This window comes from Gallinula chloropus, assembly GCF_964237585.1.
Source record: "Gallinula chloropus genome assembly, chromosome: 6".
In the NCBI taxonomy this organism is placed as follows: domain Eukaryota; kingdom Metazoa; phylum Chordata; class Aves; order Gruiformes; family Rallidae; genus Gallinula; species Gallinula chloropus.
The window spans coordinates 3,106,774-3,128,277 of record NC_140091.1 but is presented as its reverse complement, the minus strand read 5'-3'; the positions used below and the strand labels follow the sequence as shown (position 1 = coordinate 3,128,277).

Genomic DNA, 21,504 nt, shown 5'->3' with positions numbered 1-21,504 from the left:
GCTCGCTCTTGCTTTCGGTTCTTGTGGGGTGTGGGGCTGGAGTTAGCCGCTCCGCCCGCAGCAGCGGGAAGCTGCCGCTGCGGGGAGGAGAGTTACCCGGCGCCTTGAACCGAGAGGCGGGTGGGGGACGCCGGTTCGGCCCGGGTGAGGGCGCGTACCGGGCGTGGGAAGGTGAGCGCTCCCCGCTCCTCTACACAGCTTCGTTCAGAGCGGTGGAATCTGTGTGTTGGTACCTGCCTGTGCGTCCCTGGCGATGTCTGGCCACTTTGAAAGGCCATTCTAAAAGCGCGGGAGAGGCGAGGGCCGGCCTGTGAGACTCCCGCCGAGCCGCGGCTTAACCCCGAGCTGAGGCGGCTCGGCGGCAGCCGGGCCCACTCTGCCCCAGCCCCGCACAACGCGGCGGCCAAGCTACCGAAATCCCTCCAAATCGTTACTCTAAATTAACGTAAAATCGTGATTGTGTTGTTAAAAGTGCTTTTTGTTTTATGCAGGCGAATACTAAACGCGTGGAGCAGGCAAGATTTTACTCATGGGCATCTGCTCCCTTTCAGGGATTTTATGGTGGTGACCAACCTTTTTCCTTCCCTCGCTTCCTTGAAGGTTATCTCATGGTGGGTTTTTTGGGCTTTGAAGGTGTCAGTTTTCAGCCATGAACTGCTGGGGATCCTGGACTGCAACTGTATAGGAGATAAAGAGACCTTTTGAAGTAAACACAGCTCTAGAAGGTTTTCCTGGAAAATTAAGTAGAGCTGTAGGGACTGAAAAAGGCTGAAAGCAACTCCAAGATGGTATTCAAGAGGATATGGTTGTTCCCTGACAGTATTTTGGGCTTTTTTTGAAGTACTTTGGTTTTATTGGTCATCATTTTGGTGAATGAATGGGTGACTTGTACATGAGACTGTCAGTCCCGATGGAAGGTTTGTCATAGCCCCAGATAGTTAAAGAATTGGTGAAAGCGTGGATTTAAAAACGTGTGGATGGCTGACAAAGCGCTCGCAGCCAGCGATGTGAAATATTGCCATCTAACAGCTTTTTGGGAGATTTGTGTAAACTAAATTGGCAGCGTGGAGCTCAGCAGACAAAGCATGTAAATGAAAATTGATACTCCTTTCAGCAACTGGAAGAGAAAGGCCAGGGCCAGAGTGCACCCGCTCCGTAATGAACTCAGCCCTCCGAGATCAAGACTGAGGTGCACTGATGAGAAAAGTGCTTGGCTCTTTTGTCTGCAGTGCATCTCTCGGATGGATAAATACATGACTTGCTGTTCATCACTGTCAAGAAAATTGTCACTTCTCACGAGCGCTACATTAATTAAAATTGAGAGTAAGCGCTGGGAAGTTAGGCATTTGGAATCTGAAATTCCTTTTTAAAAAGGAGGGTGAAACCGTACGTTCTTAGCATGTTGCAAAGTGCAACTGCTATTGCTTAGTAAAATGAGCGCTGGGAAGAGGGGAAATCAAAGTTATGGGGTGAAATTAATTTTCAAACCTATTATAGTTCTTTTCCTATGCAATTAGCAGGCCTGTGTAAGTTCTACTGTAAATGAGCTGGTGAAGCAGTGTAGCAGAGTAAACATTGTTTTTTGAGAATTTCACTTGATGCTTTGTCCATGTACATAAATGTATTTTATAAATTAATCTGAAAGCAGACTGCTGCACAGGTTTTGGGGTGTCCTTCTACCTCTCAGTTCCCCCAATTCAACTAAAATGGTGCTTTTTTTTCAGTATTTTGTGACTAGCAGAAGGAAAACTTTGCTTGTATTCCCTCCTCTTGAGCTGCCTCTGCAGGGACTTGAGCCACAGCTCCCACATACTGGCAGTGCTCTGAAGTGTGTCTCTGAGATTGCAGGTAAGAGGGTATGTTTTGGAGTGCTGACAGGAACAGTGCTGGTTGTGGGGTGCCCATTGTACATCTGTTGCAGGCTTGGTGCTCTGGGGAGGAAAGCTACAATCCCTTAATTCACAGAATGATAGGGGTTGGAAGGGCCCTTTGGAGATAATCTAGTACAAACCCCGTTCCACACACATCCAGTGGACTTTGCTGTTCCCTTCAGTGGAGGTGATGGGGGCTGAGGGGATTTGCTTTCAGGAGGGCTCCAAATTCAGGTTTTGACACTGATTTAGTGCAAAGAGTACAAATAAAACTTTTCTAGTGAAAGTCTGTGCCTACACCTTGCCCTCACTGTGGAGTTTGGTGGCTGTGTCAATATTTACATCTTTTTAGGCCCAGAGTTTATAAATACAGGGGCAGTTCCGTGTCATCTGAAAACTGGCTTGGCTTTGAAGCTTGGCACGCTCGCAGGGCAGCTACGTGAGTTCCTCTGGCCAGGCTGAACCCTGACCCTCCGCCCAGGGCTCCCACCCGCAGGCTCCTGGGCTCTGTCCCCTGAGCCTGGGCTTCACGGAAAGGCCGGGTCCTCCCCTCCTCGGAGCCTCCAGCCGCACCCGGGTCACTCGCGCTTCTCTCCCCAACACCTGAGCGCTCGCCCCAGCTCCTCCGTACCGCTCAGCCCGAGCTGCGGGCCTCCCTCAGTCGGGAACGGGCGCTCCGCCGGTAGCGGTGCTTCTCCCGCCGGCCCAGCCCGGCCCAGGGGTGCCGGCGCTACGTGCTTCCCCGGACGCGGTCTGCGGGCCGCTCCCGCCCCCGCCGGAGGGATACGGCCCGGCCGTCCTCCGGGAGGCGGCTCTCCCGCCGCGCCGCCCAGGCTTCCTGCGCCGCAGGTGAGCCGCGTTCGCCCCCCGCTTCCCGCTTCCGCCCAGGTGAGAGCCGGCGGCCATCGCGCCGCTCCGACCGCCGCCGCCTTCCGCCCGCAGGTACCGCCCGGCGGGGAGCCCCGCACCCGCTCTGGCCCCTTCTCCGCCACGGCGGCTACCCGCGGCCCGGCCGTGCGGCTCTTCGGCTCCGTAGCGCCCCCAGCACCGAGGGGAGCCCGCCGCTGGCCCCCTCCTCCCTGCGTGGCTAGGCCTCGGGCCCCTAACGTTGGCGTGGGCGGGACTGTCGGTAGCGAAGCGGGGGGAGGCCCGGGAAAGGCAGAGGGGCGGCTCCGCCGGCCGGCGTTCCCCTCAGGGGCGGCCTCGCTGCCCTCGACGCCCCGGGAGCCGGCGGGTGTGGTCCTAGGGAGCGGGCGGCTCTCCGGGCAGGTAGAGCTGGCTCGCTACGAGGGCTCTTGTGGGGCACCTTCCTCCTTCTTCAGACACGGAGGCACTGCCCAGCGCTGGCGCTAGTTTGCGACATGGGTTCTTGGGGGAAGCGTTCCCGGCTTCCCTCAGCGCCTGGTGTGGTCAGGGCACCGGTTTGCACTCGGCCAGGGAGTCCCACCTCGAAGCCTTTAAGGTTTTGCACAGCCGGGGGGAACCTTGGTGGCTCCCGGATGCCCTGGGAAGAGGCTGAGGAGAGCCACGTGGCTCCTCAGGGTGGGCAGAGGGGAGCCCTCCAAGTGCCATGGTGTTGTGCAGACAGATTCCATGGCTTGGAGGGGCTGTGTCTTGAGGAGATGCTGGGGAAGTAACACACCGCTTACCATGCGTTCTGCCAGCGCCAGTCCGCTTGGAAATTCTTAACAAAGCAGGGTTTTTATTTAAGGGTTGATTAATATGGCAGATCTTTCACATTCCTTGTAAACTTCTGAAGCTTAGCAGTATCTCAGTGTGGTTCCAGGTCTCAACAACTCTCCTCCCTTGTAATTTGTTAATCATGTACACTGCCATCTTAATAATTCCAGGATTTATTGGCTATTTTCAGTCAACTGTGACAATATTTAGATCTCAGAAACAAGTTTTACTCAACCTTTGGTTTCTGAAACCACATTACTGATCTGCAGCGAATGGCTTCAGTGCAAGCTCACCCTTCTATTAGACATCAGAGAACCTCCACGGCACTTCCCTGGAGGCTGAAGTCCACAGGAATTCAGGTTCTGCTTGTTAAAAGTTAGCATGCCTTGAGAGTGAGTAAGTCTCCTCTTGAGCTGGTAATCACAGATGCAGAGTTGATTTTGGGTTTGGCTTTTTTTTTTTTGTTTGGCTTTCCTCATCTTGTGGTCACTAATCATGTAACAACAGGACATTCTCAGTTTGCCCATGGAGTAGGGTTGTTTTGGGTTTTTTTAATACATCTAACTATTTAACTTTGACCTAAAAAGGTCCTGCTGTCTTCACCCTGGAGATGCGTGGTGTATTTGTGTTTAGGTACTCACAGCACTGTTGGGTAGTTTCCTTCTTTCAAGTGCCTGGAGCAGTCAGCCTGGGCTCTGTAGCACTGTTTATGAATATTGCAGCGGGTGCTGGTGGTTTCAGCTGAAAAGGTGTCTGTGTGCTAAGCATACTTGGACTGAATTCTTCTGTACATTACCAGGATGGAAAACTGAGCGTAACATGTAGGACAGCGAAATACGTGTTAGAGTAGTGGTGTGTTTCACAGTACGTAGTCACTCGATGGCATGTAAGCCATATAATTTAATGCCTAAAGTTACAGGTGGTGAGTTGTTAGGATGATCAGGGATTAAGATCACACTAACAGACGCTTCTTTCCCTTTCTTTTGCTTCTATCAAGTTTTAAAGTGAGTTTAAATTTTCCAGGTTTTTTTCCTCTGATGAGGAAGGCGATCCACACTGTGTCAGTCACTCCTGATATCAGGGCCAGGAAAAATTACGACCACGTTAGTGCAGAAAGGTGACTTTGGATGGGGCTGTATCTTTGGCTGTTCCCATGGCTGGCAGCTCAGATTGGATGTGTTGGAAGCCTTTGAAAAACAGCAGCAGTAAGCATTTGTGCATTAAGGACTCATGGTGTTTAATGTCCCAAAAGATAACCCTTGCGCTGAGCAGGGAGAGCCTCCCATGAGGCAGGACTTTCCCTGCTGCAGGCACATCTCCTGGAAGGACAGAGGTTGCTGGAGGCTGAGTTGAAGGACATAGGGCAGAAGAGATTGTAGTTGTTAGGTGGGTGGGGAGAAATAGGCAGAAGAATCTGCTGGCTGAACTGTGTCCTCCTCCAGACCGCAGCAGGAAAGCCCTTATTTCTGTCTTTCAGCAGCCTTTGCGGAGGGCAGGTGTCTGTCAAGGCCACTGCCAGGGATCACGTTCCCCTCTGGCTTGGGGATGTGCCGGCGTTGGGCACCCGGTATCTCTGTGCAAGTGGCAGGTGTCTGACGGGGGCTGATGGCAATAGAAGACTTAAACCTTTCAACTCTTCTGATGACCTCTGCTGGCACCAGCATGGGGGAATTCCTTTTTTCTTAGTCTGCTTTTGAAGAAGATCCAAGTCTTAGCATTTCATACAAAACCTTATGAAACTTTCCCATTCCCTATCATGCGTTAAGTTCAGCTCTCAAAAGTGAAGACAGTAAAAACCCAGATGCGTGCTATGCTGGACTGTAGGGTTGGGGTTTTTTTTCCTCTGGTGTTAGAAAACACAAAACTTTTTGAAATTCAATTTTTTCTCAATAATTTTACGATGATATTGGGAGTTGTAACATACATTTTGAACTGAGGTTTGCAGTTTTGTCTGCCAGTAGGCTACGTGGCTTTAGAAGAGAGAGAGAGGGGAGCTAAAGAAGTTGAATGCAGAGTGGGTGAACTGATTTTAATAAGCAATAACCATCATGTTTTGGATTGCTCTTCAAAATTACCACCTAGGAATGGATCTCCTAATTTAGCAACTGTCTGTTGACACCCTGCTCAGCCTTAGCATCAGTGATAGGAAATTAAGGATAAGCTGTTTGGGCCCCTTAACATAAACAGCTCAGTAGTACGTGGAGTTAAATTATACATTAGTTAAGAACTTTTAAATTAGTTTATGTTTTCAGGGATCCCCTCACACCAGAAGAAGCTGTTCCCTTTAAAATGTAACAGGCTTTCTTTTCCCCCACTCTCTTTTTTATGAAAGGAGAACAAAGAAACACTGAAGGTGGTTTTAACATATTGTACAAAGAAAAGAAATATTGAAAACCATCACAAGCTGGCTGGAGGGAAGCTTTGATCCTGAGCAATCCCAAAGTGCTGTGTAAAAACTGTTACATGAACTGTACCTGAGCGGCGGACCACTTTGGTGTCCACCGGTGCAGGGTGGTCTGCAGTGGCTCTGAGCAGCAACGCCTTGCCGCAGCTCAAGCAGCAAGCTGAAACTTTCTCTAATTCCCCCCCACACACTTTCCTTCTCCAGAGGACTTCTGCCTAGATGGAGCCTAGATCTCTTACCTACGTTTTTCTGCTTAAATTTGTCTTTCTTGGATCCGTCCCCGTAGTCGTAATTGCTATTGTTACACCCGCTGTAATGGAAAGAAGATTAATCTTGGGGACTGTCAGCGCGGCGCTTTGAGGCCGGGTTTGAATGACGCAGGCTGTTCCTCATGGTGCGGCTCAGCCGCTGCAACCGCTTGCTGCTGCTGCTGCTGCTGCAAGGTGTGGTCCCGCGTCCCTGGCACGTCTCGCCCTCCTCCTGCGTGCCAGTCCTGGCACTGGAGAGCTAACAGGGCAAAAAGCTCACCCTACCCAAAGTGTGAAGGGTTGGGGTTTTTCTTTTTCTATGTGTTTAGCTCCCTGTGGGATCAGATGAATGAGGGCGAGCGCAGATGGAAAGGGAAGAACAAAATGCATGAAAGAAGGCTGGAGAGCTGGTCCAGCCTCTTGGCTTCAGCTATTAGATGGGCATGGTGTTGTCAAGTCGGCATTATTTCCTGCCATGCTGGATTTCTTTTCTGAGCTTAATCTTTTCTTCACCCTACTGCTGGGTTAAAGGTGTTTCAAACCACTTTTCCTTGTAGGAGTTATTTTACATCCCTTTCTGATGTTGGTTTGCGTGCTTTAAGTTGGGTTTTTTCCCTCTTTTAACTGTTGACATGAGGTAGAAAAACAAAAGAGGGAGGTTAAATTGGAAAGAACAAATTTCCATATTCTTTGTCCTGGTTTGTTAACATTCATGCAATATTTTTAGCCAAGGAGGTCAAGTTTTGTCTTTTTGGTTTAGATGAAGACTGAGGAATGTGTAAGGAAATGGTATTTTCATCTGTTCTTCAGAATCAGATCTCAGCACAGAATCAAAGGCTGCTGCGCTCTTAGAAGTGTTTTATTTCAAATGGAAAATAAAATAAAGCTGCAGCACTTCCAAAAGTTCAGATGCATTCCTGAAAATCTTTCAGGGGTTGTATGGGTTTTGCCGCTTCAACTCTTGCTCTGAGTTTGATTTAAAATGACCTCCTAAATCTGTTAATAGTCTTGCAAAAGACTCATTTTGCTTGGCACTGGGTGGAAACTGCACAAACCCACTGAGTTCAGCAGGAATCCCTCCAGGAGCCAAAGCTGCTCACATACAGTAAAGGGTGTGCGAATCTTAAAACGTGCTTTGTGACACACACCTCTGCTCTTTTATTACTTTTTTCCCACCTATTAGGTAAATCAACTTAATCTGATTCTTTAGGAGAAGAGAAGCTATTCACCTGCATAGTTAATATTTCGTTAAATGTAACAGCATCCTCCCAGAACTGAAGATGTGTCAGTGTGAGCACAGACAGTGTCAGAGGCAGAGCTGAAAGGATCAGAGGTCCTGCTGGGAGAGAGCCCTGGGATGTGCTTACCCTAGTGTTACATTTGGATGCATGTGACCCTTTCTACTCTTGAAATGAAAGATTAAAAAAGTAAAGAGAGAGCTGCTTTTATATGTGTGTGTGTGTGTATATATATATATACATGAACCCCCCCCTATATATATGGCTATTATATATATACACACATATATGTATGTATAGTGTGTGTATATATATACACACACATATATATGGCTATTTGTGTTCCAAAATAATTCCAAATACATTATTCTGAAATCACAGAGCTTTATACTGGGTAGACTTAAAATTATGTAAATTGTGCTGTTAAATGCCTGACTTTTCAGAGCAGCTAAGTGAGGAAATCTTGTTTCTCATGTGTGTTTTGGTATAACTGCCTTGACAGATTTCAGAATGACAGGCTCCACATCAGCGCAATAACATGCGAGTAAGGGTACAAATTTATCATCGCTGCTAATTGCAAGTCTGTTGTTTTTATGCTGCCATCTAGGCCTCAGCCCCAGTTGGAGACCTGTTCTGTGCAGCGCTGTAGACGAGTGTGATAAAGGATATTCTGCTCTTTAAAAGCTTGTCATGTGCGTAGACAAGAGACAGGCAAGCTCAAGTAGAAGGGAACGGACGGCTTTCACCTGTTCAGCACCAGGGCTGCAATTAGAACTGAGCTCCCTTAGGAACAGGTTGGAATAGGGATTGATTTGGCCAATTTTGGGCTGTCTCGTGAGCAGAGGGAGCCTCGTTGTTTTACAGGGAGGCGTTTCACCTATATTGCCATGAAGTGGGGCTGAGCTATCGTGATAAGAATACTGTCTGCAAATAATTAATTGGGTGGAAAGTATTTTCTCAATAGTAGGAAGGTTTTAGCTGCATGTACTTACGAAAAGATCACACCCTTAGTGTTCATATTCAAAATACTGCTGTTGAACATTTCTGTTTCTCAGTTTTCTGGGACAGTGTTTGCTCTTATAAGTTGTTCATGTTCCTTCCTGTATGTGGAAGAAAAAGCACAGAGAATAAGGGAAGATTTTTTTAGATGTGCTGAGGCTGCAGTGCAACTAGCTGTGTTGAGAGCTTTGTTGAATACTTGGGGTAAACAACAGGGGGTAATTTGTTATAGTTAGCTTACTATTTTACTGTTGTATTTATTGACTGTGTATGTGTCAGAATTCTGCTAGATATATAATTTATTAATTTGACTCTTGTTTTGTTTGACCCTCATCTAGGTTATTCTGAGTAATTAAAAAAATACCCTTCAAGATGCCTGAAAATCCTGCTGCAGGTATGTAGTCTGAAAGTGATTGCTTTTGTTAAGCAGTGAGAAATGAAGCTCTGCTCCTAACACGTACTACTTTGTGGTGCAGATAAACAGCAGGTGCTGCAGATCCTTGATCGTCTGCAAGCAAAACTGCGTGAGAAAAGGGATTCCCAACATAATGAAAACCTGACTGCTTTGCGTAACACACTCAGGAGCCCTTTGTTTAACCAGATCCTGACCCTCCAGCAATCCATCAAGCAACTGAAGGAACAAGTGAGTGTAAAATTAGGGTTGGTGTGATGATAACTATAGTGAACTTGGAACTTAAACCGGGGTATGTGGGCGTGTGTTAATGAGGGTGCTCATTAATAAGCTGTAGCTTGGTATGTGTGAATATTGTCCCTTTTTTTGTGTCAAGCTAATATCCACACAGTCAGTACTGAAATGAGAAGTGGTGTTGCCACAAATGGGTCACGGGGTAGTGTGCTTTGAGAAAGGTTGCAGAAGAGGCAGGCGCTGAGAACCACATCAGTCAGAGAAAAGCATCTGCAAAAGACATCAGCTCTAGTACTCTGAGTTCTGTTCTGAATGCAGCTGGAGCTGGGATCCTTTGTTTTTCACAGAAGTGAAATGCTGTTTATCAGCTAACTGGCAGCATCTTTTCTCCTTTAAAGACATCATCACTTGGCTCCTGCTGACTTGTACAAGAATGGTTAACCTGTTTTGGGAAATAAAATCTAGAAAACCACCCCTGAAGACTTGCCAAGCTCTGGTGCAGATGTAGCCAAGCTAGCTTTACAATAACTTGGCTCCAATGGTGGAAGGACCTTGTGTGGGTTGGTTTATAATACCAACAGACGCTGAGATCTTGTGGACATCGGTGACACATTGGCACAAACAGGTCTTACCATGCAGTCAGCAAAATCAGGCATGCAAACGTAAACCCAGGGACTAACTTGGCATATCCTGAGCAGCAGCAATCCTGTCTCTGCTGTGACTGCACCTGCCCAGCTGCAGATACAGAGGGTGGGTGTCAGGGGGACGAAGCCACCTTGCCAAAAGTATTGCACATGTTTCTGCCTGGGTGGCATGGTAGTGTTTGTATCGTTCATTCTCTCTTCTTCCCATGTTCACAAAGGTGCCATATCTGTTCCTGATCCTCCCATTCAAAGTCTGGATATGTCTCTGTAAGCTATTAAAAATGTATGAAAATACAAATATATTTAAGAGTGTGCTTTGAGCAGCATAATGGATTCTATATTCAGAAAAATTGGGTTTTCTTTAAATTCAGAAGCGTGTCCTTCAGGAGCAGTTTCATTCAGGTTGAGGTTTTTCAGTTTACGCTGAGAGTATTTCTGTGTTTCTTCATTACCTGTCAGGACTAGAAATTGAACAGTAAGTTGCAGTGGCAGCATGTTCAGTGGTAGGTAGTTTGTACCCTGGGCGTTCTCTTGGGCAGGAGATAATACAGACCAGGCCTTTGGCTCCTGAGTGACCAAGTGACTCTTAAAAATTTGGATTCTTGTGCCAAAATTGTCTAGGTTTGCCTGACAGTTGCAACAGTGCTTGAATGTCTTGTTAATATTTGGTGCTTTTGCACGTGCTGTTTCTGGAATATCAGAATGAAAAGAGGATAATGGGCATGGGCAGGGAAGAAGCATGAAAGAAATGGAGAAAATGGGTGGGGCAGAAACACAGCTGGAACATTTGGGAGCTCTTCCCTCTGAAAAACAATTTCAAATTGATATGGTAGCTTATATATTAACATTGCCTAATTTAGAGAGGTGAGTTTATCAGTGTGAATAGGCATGGAGGAACATATGTATGCTTGCTGCTTTGGCAGCCTTTACACAAGGTGATACATGTAGAAATCTCTTGTTTTTAATGGTTTTTCTACATCTTTGTTCAACAGCTTAATTATATGCCTCCTGACCGTTCAGTAGATTTTGATTTTACTAAAAGAGGGCTGCTAGTTTTTGCTGACAAATCAGTTGCTGCTGGGAGTGTGTACACACCTTGCAGTTCACCTGAACCCAAGGCACCTACCTTCACTCCAAACCTGGGAGTTAATGAATTTAACGCAATCATCCAGCAGATGGCAAAGGTAAGGAATTAGTGAACCAAACTTACTTTCCTTTAATTTCAAACTTTACATTGTATGCTTTTGGAGTATACTTTCAAACATGCTTTTCTGGGAGTGTGGTGCCTCTTAACCCTCAAGAGAGCAGAAGGGCTGAGGGTGACGTTTACTCATGAGAGGTAACGTCAGAAATGGAAAGCTGCTTAGTGGTGGTGGGGTTGTGTTGCTGTTTTTTTCCCCCAGATTTCTTTTTCTGTCTTACTTTCTACCAAACACAATTAGAAATTGAAAATTAGAAAACACACCAAGTAGAAAAGAAATTTCAGTTGCCAGAAAACTTTTGTGGTATTTGACAATATTTAATTGAAAATGGACATTGTCTGCAGAAACATGTTTTGATGGAGATACTTGTTTTACCAAGTACATTTGAAATTGGAAATGTACCAGCTTTGTTAATATATGAACTGTGCAAATGATTAAAAGAACTGGCATGTAATATTTTATTTAACTCTTCATTTAGTATGTCTTAACTTTGCCAGACAGATGCTGATTTCATTAACATGTGATGTAGCATGTACCAGATGCTTATGAAAGTCGTACAGGTGCAGACATCCACCCATGTGGGATTGGCATTTATACCACAAATGTATTGTTCTGTGTTACTTTGAACCATTAATTTAATTGGTTAGTCATGCCTTTCTATATTAAGTAACTGTTTCTAATTGACTACCTTAATGTAGCTGTAATATTTTGAGCATAACTCTTCTCATTAGTGTGTCATTAACTCATCAGATAAAAGATTTAGCAGTAAAGAGTGCACGTTATTTGGAATAAAACAGCTGTGAGAGCAGTGCATCCTCCAAGCTATATTCCCAGTAAACAACCCCTGACGTTGTATTAGAACTGAAAAGCAGGCAGCCACAAAAGCAAAGTTGTTTTAGCATTAAGTGTGAAGTTGCAGGGAGGAGGAAGGAAATTAATTTCTTTATTTAAAAACTTGCAATCTTTTGAACGCACACACACGCCTAAAAATCAGCATTAAAAGCAAGGGGAGCCAAAAGACAAGTAATTTATTTTAGCCATGCAGCATTTCCAGAGATCCCAAATATATTGCTCTAGACAGCACTTCGTTCATAGTTTTCATCCAGTTTGGAATTCATCTCATAATGTGAATGAAGTGTGAAAGCAGCTCTTAAATTCCCTGAGGTTTCAGAACCTCAGAGTGCTTGCATATCCAATACTCTGCTATATTAAAAATAATAAATGGAGGAGCTTTTATAGAAATAGCATATTCAGTATTTTGCCTTTGTTTAGTCTTAGGAGGAGAATAATTCTCCTGGTGTTTATAAATTTTAAACTAGTTCATTCTGTTGCATTAAAAATTAGTAAATCCTTTTTTTCTATTTTTTCCCCTATTTTACTAGGGGAGACAAATAGAATCAATAAAGATTGAAAAGCCTTCTGTTGGAGGTCTTGGATTTAGCGTGGTTGCCCTTAAAAATCACATCTTGGGAGAAGTTGGTATCTTTGTGAAAGAAGTCCAGCCAGGAAGCATAGCTGACAGGTGAGATCTTTATAATTGTGTTGGAAAATTGCACTATTTCCATGAAGGGAAAAGCTACACCTTTCACATTGAAAACTTGTCAGAATAACATGTTTGTCTGGGTTATCTGGTGGGATGGGGTTTTTTTTTGTGGTATCTCGAATTCTGGCTTTTCAATTAAATGGACTCATGTTTTGAGGGTCAGATTTTCAGATGAGTTTTAAATATCCAAGCCATTCATAAATGGAATTTCCAGAAATCATGACTCACTGAAGAGAATCTTGAGTACTGATTGAAAAACAAAAGAAAATTTAGAGAAGAATACAAGGAAAATAAAAATTAGCCTCTGTTTGAATTTTTCTGTATTGTGCCCCTTGAAAGATTTTTTTCAACTTGCTCCTTCATTTAAAAGCCTATGACAATGCCCTATTTATAGTGGGTTTTACTGTTTGTTTCCTGTGTAAATTTAGACCCAGTCTTCCTGACAGATCCCTGCACAGATGTCACCATAGAACCAAGGCTTCAGGCAGTTTCTTCCCGTATTGTCTGTGGGTTTTCACCCACCAACAAAAGACAGAGCAATCCTTTAAAAATAAAATGTGATTGTAAAAACCACAAGAGTTGGCATGAGACAAATGCAGAGCTTGGAATTATGTTTCAAGAAAATGTGTCTAGATTTCAAGTCATTGGTGTCACTTTTTAAGTAACACATGTCAGGAAGTGCCAACACAGGATGACAAAAAGAGTGGGGAGAGGTTGGAATGATAATGGCTATGGGCCCACAGAGAACACACCAGAGAACACTTAAAGAAAAGCATATTAGGCTCTTTCAAAGTGGAGACAGATGGACTGATCCGGATGTCAAAGGAGGGTGAATATCTCACTTTAGGATTTGATGACCTGCTGCTCACTTTCTTTGATGAGAGAATCTAAAATATGGTTAGTGCTTGAGGAAAGTGATTTCTGGGAAACATCTTAAACATGGCATGATAAAAAGGAAGTTTAAAACGCCTTAGTTAAGATGTGCAGTTATATTGTTTGGGAGTTTATAAATTTCCCCAGCATGCTTCCCGTTTTGCTTCTGAGACAAGATCTCCCGGAGACTTTTTGGATTCCTATAGAGCTTTGAAGGCACTGTCTGTCTATGTAACAGTTTGGTCTCGTGCTCAGAATGAATATTGAACAAAGGAGATGAGTGATGGTTTCTCTCTTGTCACAAATCTAAATTCGTCGCTAGGGTGAATTAACTGTGAAATTTTTATTCTCTTAAGGTATGACTTGAGCTGTGCATTCCTCCAAGAAAGTTTGCCCTCTGAAGTTTGATGCTATAGACTCTGAGTAAATATAAATGTGTGGCTCATCCATCTTTAGATTAAATAATTATACAAAACAATATCATAGCCTGAGTTGTGGGTATTTAGAAATAGTGTCGTGTAGTGCTGAACACAATGAAGAGCAGTTCCTAGTTTATTGTGTAACCACAAAAATACTTTTTTTCCTGCCCGGCAATTCAGTATCTTCAAGAAAGAATGAGAGGATTTCATAGAAGTTTGAACAGAAGCACAGGGAAAAAAATTAGCTTATTTCTAAAGTTAAATGATAAAGTTGGAAGAAAACATGGCTGGGCAGTTCAGTACCGTGTGCATTGCATGGAGTTCTTGTGTTGGTGAAGACAGTCTAATAAGCAGACTTTAAAAAAATTATATAAATATTTAACCTTGCATAAATGCATTTTGAATGTTCATATTTAAATTAACACAAGCCTGTTGTGAAGTCACTGTGCTGCATTTTCGTATTTCTTTTAATGTTTTGTTAAGGGATCAAAGACTAAAGGAAAATGACCACATACTGGCCATTAATTGCACCCCATTGGATCAGAACATTTCCCATCAGCACGCTATTGCCCTCCTCCAGCAAGCCACAGGATCTCTACATCTGGTTGTTGCTAGGGAGCCAGTTCAAGGAAACAGCAGAACTTCGTCTGTCTTATTAAGTGATATAAATCCACCTGAGACTGTGAGTTCTTGTAATACCTTCAAAATCAGATTTCAAACTATGCTGGTTTCTTGTTTGCCTTGTAGTTGTGTTCGTGTTTGCAAACTTACATATAGGGGTTTTCTTCTTTAATCAGATTTTAGATGTGATGGCATTTCATTTAGACTGATCATGCAGTAAGTGTTAGGCTTCCGTTGCAAAGCTGCATGAAGCTGTTATAAAATAGATCCTGGGTTTTTATGGGCTAGCAGAAGCTTTAGTAGATCAACATATTCTTAGCAGCAGGGTCTGTTCAGCATAGGTTGGGTAAAGCATTTTATGACTATACCCAGCTGAAACCTACTTGTGTTTAGCAATTAAAGATGCTCTGATTACATCTTAAAAGAGTGTAAAAGTAACCTATCATGAGCACTGCTTGAAATATCCCAGCCAATTTAAACTGCTCAAGCCAAAAGGCCTTGTCTTTGTTTTAAAAACAAACAAAAAGTATCTGTTAAAGAACTTGTCCATCCCTGTTTATTTATCAGGTGGGTTGTTTTTTTTTTATCTGCACATTTCATTGATTGGGAACCCTTCTGTTTTCTTGAACAAGGAGACATTGTCACCAGGACATGTAATAAACTAGGGCTGAACTTCCATCTGTGTTCAAGCCATATGGTCCAGGTGGCTTCACTGAATTGGTCAAAGTGCACACCTAAATCCAGGGTTTGCAATATTGGAATCTTAATTTATTATGCTGGTAGGTTTTGATGAAAATCTGGTTAAGAGCAGTGCTTTTCCTTATTCTCAGTAATTATTTCCCTCATGATTATTACAGAGCTAGTGAAATCTGAAGGTTTTAGTGGATAATCAATATTGTTTATTACACTGAAAATTTTCAAGAATTAAACTTTAACTGCTTTTTCATTGAAAGATCTGCACCGAACAGACTAACAAAATAAAATACAAATATATATCTCTACAGGGGGTCTTTAAACTTCTTTTATGATATTTAACTGGCTTTGGCAAAGATTTTCAGTGTTCTAATAAATCCTTTATTCATAGAAGACTTAAATCTGCCTACTTTGCTCCATTTTTGTTTCTATGAGATATTAATCTGACAGAAACGTTGGCTGGGTTTGGGTTGCTTAACAGCTTTGTTATTTTCAGATTGTCTTGTAGAACATAAGGTCATGGTACAGTGTAGCTTAGAAACAGGCTTCCAATTCAGTGTGGCAGAATATTGTACTGTGCTATTAATTCAGAGTGTACTGGTGGTGTTTAGAGTGTGTAAGTGAAATAACAGAAGAATTTAGGCCAGTGCAAACTCCTTCCCTCTGTTTTTCTCCCTTGTTTGCAGTGTTCTCCATTTATGAAAAACTAAAAGGAAAGTTTTCTTTTTGGCAAGAAAAATCTTAAAACTGTTTCTTCTTAGTTTAGTTTCTTTCCCTGGTATCCTGTGATCCTGAAAGTGAAGGACAAAATGTATGTTTAAAAACAGATGAGAAATCCCTCTGCGCGTTTCGAAGGAAACGAAGCTGGCTGAACAAAATCCAACAGATCTCCAATCCGTGGGGTGGAGAGAGAGAATAGCTTTGATTAATTCTCGTAATTCCTGGTAAATGCAAAAGTGAGAAACATTAAAGATTGACTGAAATTAAAATCTCCTGTTTTTATTAATTGCAGATTCACTGGGGCCACGTTGAAGACGTTGAGCTGATTAACGACGGTTCAGGATTAGGGTTTGGAATTGTAGGAGGAAAGTCGAGTGGAGTAGTTGTAAGAACAATTGTTCCTGGGGGATTAGCAGATCGGGTAATTTGTTATATTATGTCACTTCTTGTTTGGTTGTAAAGTATAATTAACTGGTTTTGACAGTCTTAAAATAAACTAATATACTTAAACAAAAGGAAGCTGATAGCATCAAAGTCTGAATGCCAGCATATACTTTATAAATAAATATGTTGAAGGTATGATTGAGGCAGAAATCAGCACCTGATATGAATTGTTTCTCAGACATGTGTTGGCTTTTGTAACATTGTTGTGCATGCAGAAGTTCTGAAAAGTTGTGTAACCTTCTAAGATTTTCAGTACTTTTGAAATTTTCACCTTTTGGTCAGGCTGGGGGAGGACAAACACTCAGGTTTGCAGATGCTCTGTAGAATTTGGCACATTTGGCAACACCTATAGGGACAAACTGAATAGGGACAAATGAATTGTCGAGCAGGAGAAGCTGCCCTATTGAAGATATTGTGTCACAAGGTTCAGTTTATAGATTGAAGATATCCTGGGTTTAGTGGGTTTCATTTTAAAGGGGTTTTGATCCCTGCCTTGTGGTCTGACCAGGTCAAGGAGATGCTTAGGTTTGATGTGAAGCCTCTTGAAGTTACCTATAGCTTTTAAAGTTGCACAGGTAACAGTTTGCAACCTTTGATTGGTGATCTTTAAAGACCTGGTGGTAAGTGTTGCTACATTTCAGGAGTTGAACACATGCAATAGCAAAGCATCTTGGGATTTTTAATGTGAACTTGGCCATAACAAGTTATAACATTTGAGTTCTGGAATCTATGCAGCCAAGATCCAGTAACATAGAAAAGAGAGGCTGAGTACTTCCTCTAGTACAGGATGGGAACAAAAAGTGGAGATTCAGAGAGCTTTACTGGAAAATGTTGGCTCTTGCTTGACTGCCTCCCTCTGAACCTGTCATGTATAAATGAGTATTTTTTAATTATTGTGTACACCTGTTTTGCTGTAAGGAATAAAGTGTTTTGGCTACAAGTGAAGCATGTAAGTTAAGAACTCACCCCATCATTCTCTGCTGAATGAGACATCATTAAGAACATGTGAAATAATGAGCACATATACATGTTAAAATTGGATGAGTTTGTAAATGAGTTTGAGTTAGTTCTGGGAATAAGTCTGCTATGATTGCTATATAAATCAATGCACCTAAGGTGATGGAACTGGGCTGATCAATACCAGCTGAGGATTTGGTCCTATGAATGCTTGCTTATAATAGAGATGATGATGTAGGTCATGAATCATAATTATCATGTAAAAAATGGTTTGTGTGGAGTCTTGTTACCTTTGGAGGATTTACTCACTTGAGTTGGAGCTAGTCGTAGAAGGAAAGAATTGCCAGGCTAATACAAAAGTAGTAGGAAAAACACTTTAAAAGTTCTGAATCAAAATGCTGTCTAATGCCTATCTGAGGAGGGATAGTCCATGAAACAGCAATACAGAACCTGTGAGACTATAAAATGTTGGTACTGTCTGTTTTCTCCTAAATGAGTTCAGTAACCACTTTCTTAGGAACATTCAATCTTACTCCGTTTTGGAAAGGTTGATTTACCACAGTCAACTACTGTGGGGAAAACAGTGCTTGATTGTGCAAATGCTTCCTTGAATTATTTACTGTGTTGCCATCATGGTTAATTTCATGCCATTTTCTTGCATTGCCTCTCATGGCCATGAATGTGCCTTTACACACTTTGACTTTTGTAATGGAAAAGATAATTTTATGCATAGACTGGAAACATTTTTTTTCAATTTTATTTATGTTTTGAAGGATGGGAGGCTCCAGACAGGAGATCACATCTTAGAGATTGGAGGGACCAACGTGCAAGGAATGACCAGCGAACAAGTTGCTCAAGTGCTGAGAAACTGTGGGAATTCTGTTAGGATGATCGTTGCAAGAGACCCCAAGTGTGAAATAGTGGAGACTCCTCCAGCTCCTGTGAGCTGGCCAGTCAGTACATTACCTTCCTTCCAAAATGGAAATGTAAGTATCTGGCTCTTGCTTGTGATATTTTCAACTATGTTTGTGGCTTGGGCTCAGAAAGGAGGAGGAGAACAGAGTGTTCTTGAGACCTAAAGTGCTTCTCCTCTTGCGAGTTTCCAGCTATCATACACGTGTGTTTAAGTGGTCGTTATTCCAGCTCTGCCTTCTATAATTTTCCCCCTTTTCCTGTATGTTATTAATACCTGCAATCTTGGGATGGGAATGACCAGCTCTACAGAATTTATTTCAGAATGGGTAATTTAATTACCAAGACCATAAACGTTATCGATAAATGGTACTTTTATTTCTCCTTCTTAGCTCATTACATTTTTGCTAATCAATCATTTGTAAGTGGATTTAAAACTTGACTGTGAATTTCCCAGAGTGCTGTGGCCACACCAGAATTATTCAGCACAATCATTTTTTTTATGAAACATAAGTGTAATGTTTTCATACTCTACGCTACTGTCTGTGATAGGAAATATATCTAAAAATTTTGAAACTTGTTTTAGCAAATCTTATCATGGTCATATCAAAGTCTCTTGTTTTTGAAGTCATTCTTTTCAGTTTTGAGTAATTAAAATCAACAAATGCTACACTAAGTGTACAGTAGGTCTCGAAACATAAACAAAGCTGTGCTTGTGTACCATCTGCTACTACTGTGCTGCTTAGATTTAGGTGTAGAATCCGAGTAGCCTTTTCTTTCTTGTCTAGTTTCTTGCATGTCAGTGGAGAAAGCTATTTCCTTGGAAGGACTGTTTTTAAAGGTCAGCCTGGCAGTCGTATTGGTACAAACTCACCTCCTCGCTTGCTGGGCATAGTCACTGCAGAGGCCACCATGAGCTCTGTCTCTTGCATCCCTTTGGAGGACTACTCTGACTGAAGCTGTCAGTAAAGTATTTTGGGTCCTTGTCAAGCTCCTGTTCTCAGAAGAGGGACTGCTGTAGTGGGAAACGTCAGTGACAGAGATGAGAGGCAGTGATCTATGTATATAAGGTTGGAGCCTTAAAAATGGGTTTGACTCATGCTCTGAAAAAAAGGCTTTCCTAGAGAATCAGTGCCTTTATGAAACACTTCTTTTCTGGCTGCATCAGATTTTACAAGACCTGTATTAGGAAGAAATGCAATGGTCCTAGTTTTGGTTCCTCTGCAGAGTACTACTTTTTTTTAATGTTACCCATCTCAAAGGTTGGTCTATTTGTCAGTAATCAACCCCGAACACTGTAGATGCTGCAGCCCTTCTCTGATGTCATTCCTTCTGGATGCCTGTTCAGTGTCCTCCTTATTCCTGCTGTGTAGTTTAGAGGGGAAAACAGTCATGTTGCAGTTTCATCTATGTATTTCTGAATGTCATCTATTCTTTCCTTCACTGAATGATGCCTTCATGTTTAGATTTGATGAAAAGCGTCTTTCTGATTTTGAGAGATTTCCTGAAGTCAAGAATAGTGGCTAATATGAACGTATTTACTAACTTAATGATAATTTTAATGATCCACCTCCCAGTTTGTCTTGTTTACAACAGAACCTTTTCCTGTAATCTGATTTCTCACCAGTTTCTGAGCACTTTCACTGGCTGTGAGCTTTGGAATAGAAATTATTTTCCTTTTCTTTTTTGCAAACTACCAGAAAGGCATTTTAAATTTATTGTTCGTTTCTAAGTTTTATATTATTTGATTTCCTTTAAGTTTTTTGCAGTAGAGAATAACTGAAACAACTTAGGCCTGTGCATGGGCACAAGAAAACAGTCACCTAGTGTCCTACATTTGCATTTAGTAGACAAGTGCTTCCATAGTAAAGATGTGCTTACAGTGTGTACACATGGCTTCTTTCAGGGCATGAAAACTGTTTCTGGTTTTGAGATCCCTTTCCTGTTGCCCCTTTGCTTTGTTAGTAGTGAATAGCAGAGATGTAAGGGTTGCTTTTTCTGACAGAAATGGGCAGCATGGTAACTTTCTGTATTTATATAAGGAGCAAAAAAGCTTTTTAACTGTCCAGTAGACAAGGCTCAGGCAGGTGGATTCATGACACTATTTATCAGGACTAACACATGAAAGGGAGAGGAGAAATTCTGAGGGCATTCAGGGTTTCTGTTGTCTTGTGAGATTGACTGGGGAGTTTGTTGTGACCAAGTGACAGTGGAATCCAAAGGGAAATGTCCCTCAAGCAGTCTAGCAAAGACTGTTGTTTTCCATAAAATATAAATATTAGACCTCTGACAAGTATGGGGAGAAAGTATTAGGAAGGAATTTAAAAAGCAACTAATGACATTGGGAAACACCTTCTTTTCAGCAAATCTTGGGTATATCATGCAAATGTGATCCCTCCTCAAATAGGAAAATCAAACCCGCTGCTCACTTCTGAAGAACTTCACCTGAAATACAGTAGTGGTACTGGGAAACCATGAGATTGTTCTACTGTCTTGTTCTTTATTTATAGGATAGCACCAACCTTTTTGAGACCTATGATGTTGAACTTATAAAAAGTAATGGGCAAAGCTTGGGAATCACAATCGTTGGATATGCTGGCACGTGTGATATGGGTGAGTTCTACAGGATTTAGTAAAGCCTGGGACAGGATCTTCTCAAACACCCTTTATTTACTATGGGGAAAATGGGTAGCACTTCTTTGAAACTGTAGTGTACAAAAGCCTATGAAGAAAATATTTGGACAACTTGCTGCAGAGTGAAATTGGGCCAAAAACCTTTTAGAAAGTTGTAATGAGCTTAAAGAAATAATTCCTACTTGACTGCTGGACTGAGAATGTTACATGCTTGTGTTGTTACTGTGCAGACTGTAACAGAGAGTTCCTGTATGTACAGACTCTTAACACAGGCAGGTTCTTGTTTGCCCTGTTCCTTATATTACCCCTGCAGTACATATGTGACACTATTCAGTTAACACATTTAAAGAAGAATTTCAAAACCAGAGTATCAGGTGTCCCTGGTTTGCATTAACTTTTGAATGGCCACTTTGGTATGGACCTCATTGCAGCCTTCCAGTCCCTGAAGGGAGCAGAGAAACCTGAGGGGAATCAGCTTTATAAAAGGGCAGACACTGGCAGGACAAGGTGGGATGGAATGAAGCTGAAGGAGGGAAGGTTTAAATTAGGGGGAAGTATTTTACAGAGAGGGTGGTGAGGGGCTGGGACAGGCTGCCCAGATTGGTGGTGGGTGCCCCGTCCCTGGGGATGTTCAAGGCCAGGTGGGCTGGGGCCCTGGGCAACCTTGTGTAGCTCCAGGCCTGGAGGTTGGTGTCCCTGCCTGTGGCAGGGGGTTGGAGCTCTGTGATGCTTGGGGTCCCTTCCAACCCAGACCAA

General features: G+C 42.8%; 1 protein-coding gene across 1 annotated transcript in view; it reads left to right on the top strand.

The window, feature by feature from the left end:
• Nucleotides 1–8,812: 8,812 nt before the first annotated feature.
• PATJ (PATJ crumbs cell polarity complex component) overlaps nucleotides 8,813–21,504 on the top strand; it is a gene marked incomplete at its 5' end in the record, with an annotated part of 148,039 nt that continues 135,347 nt past the window's right edge. Inside the window, 8 exons of the mRNA XM_084265931.1 lie at nucleotides 8,813–8,834; nucleotides 8,917–9,083; nucleotides 10,723–10,914; nucleotides 12,315–12,454; nucleotides 14,251–14,449; nucleotides 16,094–16,222; nucleotides 17,976–18,188; nucleotides 20,625–20,727. Coding sequence (XP_084122057.1) covers nucleotides 8,813–8,834; nucleotides 8,917–9,083; nucleotides 10,723–10,914; nucleotides 12,315–12,454; nucleotides 14,251–14,449; nucleotides 16,094–16,222; nucleotides 17,976–18,188; nucleotides 20,625–20,727 — 1,165 coding nt within the window. The remainder of the gene's footprint in view (nucleotides 8,835–8,916; nucleotides 9,084–10,722; nucleotides 10,915–12,314; nucleotides 12,455–14,250; nucleotides 14,450–16,093; nucleotides 16,223–17,975; nucleotides 18,189–20,624; nucleotides 20,728–21,504) is intronic.